Genomic DNA, 8643 nt, shown 5'->3' on the forward strand with positions numbered 1-8643 from the left:
TGTAGACCAGGCTGGCCTCGAACTCAGAAATCCGCCTGCCTCTGCCTCCCGAGTGCTGGGATTAAAGGCGTGCGCCACCACGCCCGGCGTGATGCACACTTTTAATCCTAGTTCTCAGGAGACAGGCAGATCTAAGACCAGCCTGGTCTACAGAGTGTGTTCCAGGACAGCCAGAGCTACACAGAGAAACCCTTTCTTGAAAAAAAAAAAAGTTTTAATTAAATAATATATTTGTATAAATTGCTGTACTGTTTTTTCTTCTAGATATAAAATCACCTTTTTTTAAAAAATTGGAAAATGTGTGAGATTGAAGCCATGTTAAAATTTGAGTTCAGGCTGTAGCTCAGGGGTGGAGGGCTTGGCAAGCTGAGCTTTGCGTTCAGTGTCTATCACTGCAAGAACAAAACAAAACAAAAATAGTAAAATTCAAAGTGTGGTAGCTGGTGCAGAAGGAAGGCTCCATAGTACTTACTCTGAGAACAGGGCTCCGGAGCAAGACAATAGGCCCTTACGTTATCTGGTGATCGCCTCTTTTCCCTCCTGCAGTTGGTGATGCTGTAATTAGGCCTGCATATTGCCGCTGAACACAGCCCTACAAGGCCCTTCATTTGCAGCTTATGGAAATTAGATCATGCACAGGAAACAGGCTCTTTAGTTATCAGGTTCCACAGAGGAGTCAAGAGGCACGAGGAGCGTGGAAAGTTAGAGTTCGTTTAAAGGGCCAGGGTTTGCTGGGAAGACAGAGCTTTTCCCAATCTACACGGAGCTCTCTACAGACTTTGTTAGAAACAGCACTGATTTGTACCCCAGCGCTCTCTTCAAGGTTCCCATCCTCATCTTTAAATAGAACAGCTAAAACTAACAGGGAGAGTTATATATGCATTTACATTGTGTGTTCATACGTATGTGTGCGTGTATGTTTGTATGTATGTATACATGCATGTATGCATGTACCCCTGTGTGATATGTAGCCCTGGCTGGCCTGGAGCAATATAGATGAGGCTGGGCTTGAACTTGTGTGAGGCAGTCCTCCCACCTCTGTCTCCTGAGTACTAGAGTTACAGGCATTTGTCACCATGTGCAGGTTCAGATTGTTATAAGTTTTTAAAATACCAGAGTGATTACTACATTTATTTTTGTTTGTTTGTTGTATGTGTGTGTACATGTTCATGAGTATATGCGTACGTGTGTGTGTGTGTGTGTACATTCAGAGGCCAGAGATCAGTGTTAGCTGGCTTCCCGAGTTGCTCTCCACTTTCTGTTTTGAGATAGGGTCTTTCACTAAGCTGGGCTCATCGAGTTGGGTAGATGGGGTCAGTGAGTCCTGGGGTTACTCCTGTCTCTGCTTCCTAGCACTCAGGGAATCCTTATGCCTGTGCCCGATTTTTATGTGGGTGCTGGGGATCAAATTCAGGTGCTCCTGTTCTCACAGCAAGTGCTTTACTGACTGGGCTCTCTCTCCAATACCCGCACCTCCCCCCATTCCTGTCCTGTCTTTCTCTCTTAAAGACAAGGTATTTCTATGTAACCCAGGTTAATCTGGAACTTGCTGCTTAGTCCAGGCTGGCCTAAAACTTTCAGTGATTTTGCTCATTCTGCTTCAGTGATGCTGAGATTATAGACATGAGCTATAACGCCTTTTTTAAAAAAAAAGTTTTAATTTATTATTGTATGCACATGAGTACACTGTTGCTTTCTTCAGACACACACTAGAAGAGGGCATCAGATCCCATTACAGATAGTTGTGAGCCACCATGTGGTTTCTGGGAATTGAACTCAGGACCTCTGGAAGAGCAGTCAGTGCTCTTAACCACCGAGCCATCTCTCCAGCCCCCCATAACGCCTTTCTTTAAAAGACAGGGCTTCTCACTATAGCCCCAGCTGGATCAAACTCACAGCAGTCCTTTGCTTTGGTCTCCTGAATGCTGGGATTTCGAGTTTGGGCTACTGTGAGCATATCTTTTGAATAGTTCTTAATTTAAAGAGTATAGAGCAGCCATGCAACATCATGGTTTGGAAGTGATGAACTGTAGTGAGCTGTTTTGTTTCTAACGTAGGTTTTAGTTTAATTTTCCTTTTCTTTCAGCCCCAAGGACAGTCCAGCACAGGCCCCACCACTGAGCTCAGTGCCTTGACCTTCTGACTGGGCTTTAGTTTTCCTAGTTGATAATAATAAGCGGTTACACCAGCCTTCTGCAGTGGGACAGTTACTGTGAAGATTACAGTAGCCACATCAGGAGGCTCAGAGGCAGCCGGAAGCTAGGAAAGCAAGGGTCAGGAAGTGGGCTTTGGGCTGTCTTTGGGTCGGTCTGTGTGTGGGAGAAGGTGCTGGAAACCACCCTTTCCTGCTTTCAACCAGCATGGCTCCATTGGCAGGCTGAGCACAGACTAGAACTTTGTGTTTCGGAAGAAAGTGCTGTTTAAGATAAACTGCAGGTTCCGTGCAAGGCTGGCAATGAGCTCTCGTTGCCCTGGCCTGGTCATAGTTTGTCTCTCTGTGTCCTTGTCCCTAGGTGTATGTGGTGGCAAATGAGCCTGTCCCAGTGTTGCTGGACTCGCTGCTTCCGCTCCTCCGGGTATTCTTTTCTCTCTACTGTTTTACCCAGCAGAGTGTGTCTCACATAAGGTAAGCAAGCAGACCGGATACGCTTAGAATTAGAATCCCATTGGTCTGTAAACAGTCAAGTTTAAATTAGGGCATGACTTTCTCTCAAAGTCAGGAAGATGTTTGGGGACTCTTAGCTTACACAGAAAGAAAGAATGAGGACTTTGCAGGTTGAGGGAAATTGGGTGTGGTTTTGGGGATGATTTTCCATAGCCTATTCTGTACAATAGAAGGGAAAAGTATCTCCATGGACCACCATGCCATTGTTTGATCGGTAAAAAATCCTGCGTTTTATTGTCTCTGGGAAGCGGGAAACCAGTGGTAGTTCATGATGCCCTAGTGGAGTGTTGGAGATTAAGTTTGAAAAGCACGGATTTGATGTGACTGCATAGTTTAACCTGGAATTCGGCCTTAACATGCAGAGTCTTCAGTACAGAGGGAAGGGACTTCTTATTCATCCACAATCCCCTTTCTGTGTTACTTTAAAACTGATTCAGTTAGGGGCTGGAGAGATGGCTCCACGGTTTAGGAACCCTGGCTGCTCTTCCATTCCCAGCACCCGCATGGAGGCTAACAACTGTAACTGCAGTCCCAGGACATTTGACACACAAGCATACGTACAGGCAGAGCATTCACACACATAACATTAAATAAATACATTTTAAAAGCCGGGTGTGGTGGCACACACCTTTAATTTCAGCACTCAGGAGGCAGAGGCAGGCGGATTTCTGAGTTCGAGGCCAGCCTGGTCTACAGAGTGAGTTCCAGGACAGCCAGTGCTACACAGAGAAACCCTGTCTTGAAAAACAAAAAAACAAAACAACAACAACAAAACATTTTTAAAAAGATTGATTTTTGGATTTGGATTAGCTCTATTTTCAGTCGTTTGTGGCATTTCTTCCACATGGTAAGAGTTTATAGTTACATCCTTTCCTGGGTCACTATGAAGACAGTGTGTAAACTGGAGTCCCTAGCAAGGTCCCTGACAAATTATAAGCTCAATAACTCATAGCAGTCATTAGCATGGCTGCTAATGGTGAAGAAAGACACTCAGCCCTGTAGTTAAGACTAAGTGTCCAGCCTAAAAATAAAAATAAAATCTTTTAAAAGAGTTAAAAAAAAATTAAGTTCTCATAGCATTGTTCCATCCTCATCAAAGACTGACGGGGAAGCATGGGCCTACCCCAGCCCCTTCTAGTGAGTGGGGTTGCTTCTAGAGCCAAGGGTTAAGCTGCCCCTGGGTGACCTCCAGGGCATTTGCACTCTGAAATTTGTAAGATGCATGCTTCCCTGTCGTGTGTCAGCAGCCAGTGGCTGGGCAGCATTGGGATCAAGTGGAATCTGAAGGTCATCGTGTCCCCCCACACTCCCGCATAGCTTGCTGGCTTCATGGAATAAGATGACAAGCTCATTCTAACTGCTTCATCTACCAGGTCACTTTGCCAAGAGATCTTGTTATGGATTCTGGTGAAGCTGGAAAGGAAGAAGGCAATCGCCAGCCTGAAAGGATTTTCGGGGTTGGACAAAGCTGTGGCCACTCTCCACCTTCAGTGTCAGTTTAGAGCTGCTACGCACGGTGGTATCATGATTACCGCCAAAGAGGCCATTAGGTGAGCTTGTCACGCCTGACAGTTTTTATACGACACTGTTCTGTGAGTCAGCCGCTAAGGGGCGCTGATGGAAAGGAAACCAGAAACAGGCAGCCAAGGCGCTTGCTATTTATAATCTTTAAAGAAACCAGAGCCTTAAATGATCCTCTGGGTGTTATTCCAAGATGCCAAGTAATAGTAGGTGTGGTTTGCTGGCGCCTCCCGGCTCTACACCGCAGCAAGCCCAGCTACTGTCCAGTGTTCGCCAGTGACTCAGAGCAAAGGGCAGCACACGTTCATCCGCAGCTCCGGAGCAGTCCAGTCTGCCTCTGACTCAAAGAGCAGGATGGATGTGTGCCTTATTATTATTAGTGTATTTGTCTCGTCTGTGTCTGTACATTGCTGCATGCCTGATGGAGCAGAGGGTACCCAGTCCCTGGGAAATGTGTGGATATTGGGAATCAAACCCTGATCCTCCGCTCCCGCCCCAGCCTTGTTCTTAAGGGAAATTGTCTGATTACTGTCATTGGTAATTTTGTAGTGAGGTTTGTTTCTCATAAGAATGGATTAGAACGTACTAAATAGACTTTAGTAGAGTGGATAATTTATTTCTCCAATGTCTCACAAGTATTTTATTTTATTTTATTCATTGTTTTATTTTTGTCCTGCTGAGACTGACCCTAGTGCGCATGCACACTGGCATCTGAGCTTTGCCCCTAGCGCCGGGAGCATGTATTTGACACTGTTTGCCCTTTCTGAGATTTGTGGAGGGGGCTGCTTTCTCAGAACCTAGGCTTCTCTTGGCTGTCCACATGGAGTGTGTCGCTGGTCCAGCTGCTCACTCCCGCCACATCCAAAGAGTTGCTGCTTGTTGAAGTGCTTACATTTAACTTTATAGTCATGATTAATCTAGTGAACATTTACAACACAAGCAAATATGATTGACTTGACGAAAATAGAAAAATATGTATTAGAGTAGAATTATCAGAATGAGTGGAAGCTTCCTGAGGACTGATGAATTTTAGCAGCTTTATTACTGTGCCCATTGAGTGTAAGAATTTAGAATTATTTGGCATGCTTAATTAGTGCACATGTATATGAAAACCCACAGTTCTCACTGAAATTACTATTTTGCTTCCTGATGAGAATATAGTTAGCAACCAGTGATTAAATGAATCTCCAGCCACTGCCAGAAGCAACCACTCCTTAAAATCTAGGGTGTCTGCTCAGGTTAGGGGTATAGTCCTTTTGATATTATACACACACACACAAAAGTTACATGAACACCTGGGTTTAAAAAAAAAAAAAGGGCCCATAGACACTTAAAGCACTCAGAGTTCCCAAAAAATTGAAAATTTCGTGTGTGTGTGTGTGGTGTGTGTATGTGTGTGGTGTACGTGTGTGTGTGTGTGGTGTGTGTGTATGTGGTGTGTATGTGTGTGTGTGTGTGTGTGTATGTATGTGGTGTGTATGTGTGTATGTGTGTGTATGTGGTGTGTATATATATATATGTGTGTGTGTGTGGTGTGTATGTGTATGTGTGTGTGGTGTGTATGTGTGTATATGTGTGTGTATGTGTGTGTGTGTATGTGGTGTGTATGTGTGTATGTGTGTGTATGTGGTGTATATATATATATGTGTGTGTGTGGTGTGTATGTGTATGTGTGTGTGGTGTGTATGTGTGTATATGTGTGTGTATGTGTGTGTATGTGGTGTATATGTATATGTGTGTGTGTATGTGTGTGTGTATGTGGTGTGTATGTGGTGTGTATGTATATGTGCGTGTATGTCTGTGTGTATGTGGTGTATATGTATATGTGTATATGTATATGTGTGTGTGTGTATGTATGTGTGTATGTGGTGTGTATGTGTATATGTGTGTGTATGTGGTGTATATGTATATGTGTGTGTGTATGTGTGTGTATGTGTGGTGTATATGTATATGTGTGTGTATGTGTGGTGTGTGTGTGTGTGTGTGTGTGTGTGTGTGTGTGTAATCATTTGTTCCCAAAGCAGCTGATCTGTTTCACCACTTTCCTTTCACCCTGCCATTAGCCCAGCAGAAGTTTCCAGTAAGAAATTGTTTTAAAGAAAATTTAAGCCAGGCACAGTAGTATACACCTTTAATCCCAGCATTTAGGAGGCAGAGGCAGGCAGATCTCTGTGAGTTCAGAGCTAGTCTGGTTTTCCTAGCGAGTTCCATGCAGCCTGGGCTATATAATGAGACTGTCTCAGAAGAAACAGACAAAAACAAAAGCCCAGCTCTATTTGAGCGCTTAGGAGTTTTGGAGGCAGATCTTTTTAAACTTCTTTATTGTTGCTGCTTGTTCACTATGGAGCTTAGGTTGGTCTAGAATGTACTGTGTAGTCCAGGCTGGCCTCAAACTTGAAGCAATCATCCTACATTAGCCTAAGTATGTGCTATAGGGATGAGCCAGCACACCCAGCATCAATGATCATTTTCTTTAGACACACCTGACCTTTTTTTTTTTTTTAATTTTTCAATAAATCATGTCTAAAGCCACTAAGCCACTTCCTTCACAAATCTTTTCCTATTTGAGAAATAAATGACCATACAGACTAAAGCAATTTAGCTCCTAATAATAAATACCTTGCATTCTTCAGCCCGGACATAAAGGAAAGTATTTTCAAGATCTGTCTGAAGATTGCCTATGTGGAAATATTGTTACTTTAGAATGTCACTCTGAGGGTTCAGCTTCCATGTTGGCGCAGCAGGTGAACGTGCTGTGCGCAGGCCTGAACCTGAGTTGGATTCCTGGATCCCACAAGGTGTCAGGAGAGAACTGATTCCTGAGAATTGTCCCCTGTCATCCACATGCAACCTTGTGCCAACACACATGTGCCCCTGTAGCCACACATATAGCATAAAATAAACCTTTTAAAAAAGAGAATTATGGAGATTTCTAGGAAACATGCTGCTTTGTCGACACTGACATGGGCGATCTTGCCCTGTGTTGCAGTGATGATGAAGATGAAGCCCTGTACCAGAAGGTGTCTTCAGAGCAGAGCCAGGTGGAGCACCTTGGGGACTTGCTGCTGCACTGCCAGCAGTGTGGGTTGGCAGGAGATTTCTTCATCTTTTGTCTGAAGGTAAGAATCCACACAGTCACACCAATCCATTCTAGGGTAGCTCTAGGAGAGCCTTTGTCTTTATAAGCATTCATAATTTTAGGTCCTAAAATTTAGCTTCCAGTTTAGGACAAATAAACAGAAGACAGAGAGTAGCCAGGCGTGGTGGCGCACGCCTTTAATCCCAGCACTCGGGAGGCAGAGGCAGGAGGATTTCTGAGTTTGAGGCCAGGCTGGTCTACAAAGTGAGTTCCAGGACAGCCAGGGCTACACAGAGAAACCCTGTCTCGGAAAACCAAAGAAAAAAAAAAAACAAAACCAAAAAAAAGACAGAGAGTAATTAACTCAGCTGCTCATAGGCTCTGGAGTGGACAAGGGAAGGACCGTCAGTGAAACCGGTGGGCTACCCGTGTGCTCTGCCTACTCTGCCAGCTCATCTGCTTTGAAATGTTAGACATGAACCAAGCTGCCTCGTTAGTCTGTGAAAGGGTTAATCTTTGCTCCGTGTTGACAGTATGATCTCTTTTGAAGTTAATAGCAGGTTCTGCAGCCGCAGAGTAATCCCTTATCCTTTCTTGGACTGGTGTGCAGTCAGGTATTTGGAAGAGAAACTCAGCCATTCTGCCTCCCTCTTTTCGCTCTGTAACCACTTAAAACCTTTTCCTGTTCCGTGCCGATTGCCGGTTGTCTGGTTGTCAGTGCTTCCCTTGGCCCCAGTCTCCAGTAGTAACTTGTACCCTGTAACATTAGCGCTGCCTGGTATCTGCTGGTGTCCGCTCTCTCAAGTCTGTCCTGAGAGAGTGTCTGAAGTTTAAGGATGAGTGGTGGCTGGGCACGGGAAGCTCGTGTCTCTGGAACTTGAAGTAGGGATGTTTCTTTGGGTGCTTTCTCATCTCTATGTTCCGGCCCATCTCTGCGTCAGCCACACACTCTGATGTCTACGGAGGCGTGAGCCCAGGTGTATGCTTTGTTTCCAGTTGCTATTGGGGTAGGAGCACTGGCTGCTTTCCGCAAAAGACCTAAGTTCAGTTCTCAGCACCTACATTGTGGCTCACATCTTTGTAACTCCAGTTCCAGGGGATCCTTCTGATCTTTACATGCACCACACACACTCACACACACACACACACACACACACACACACACACACAGTATCCATACACACTTGTAGGCAAAACACTCATACACATAAAATAAAAATAAATGAATTGCCAGGCAGTGGTGGCGCAGGCCTCTAATCCCAGCACTTGGGAGGCAGAGGCAGGTGGATTTCTAAGTTCAAGGCCAGCCTGGTCTACAGAGTGAGTTCTAGGACAGCCAGGACTGCACAGAGAAACCCTGTCTTGAAAAAACCAAAAA

At 44.7% G+C, this 8643-nt stretch overlaps 1 protein-coding gene across 1 annotated transcript in view; it reads left to right on the forward strand.

The window, feature by feature from the left end:
• Tango6 (transport and golgi organization 6 homolog) overlaps window positions 1-8643 on the forward strand; it is a 171836-nt gene that overhangs the window by 30750 nt on the left and 132443 nt on the right. The window contains exons 8-10 of the mRNA XM_021169882.1: window positions 2514-2626; window positions 4039-4215; window positions 7176-7305. Of these exons, the coding sequence (XP_021025541.1) occupies window positions 2514-2626; window positions 4039-4215; window positions 7176-7305 (420 nt within the window). The remainder of the gene's footprint in view (window positions 1-2513; window positions 2627-4038; window positions 4216-7175; window positions 7306-8643) is intronic.

Source organism: Mus caroli, chromosome 8 (genome assembly GCF_900094665.2).
Source record: "Mus caroli chromosome 8, CAROLI_EIJ_v1.1, whole genome shotgun sequence".
NCBI lineage: Eukaryota > Metazoa > Chordata > Mammalia > Rodentia > Muridae > Mus > Mus caroli.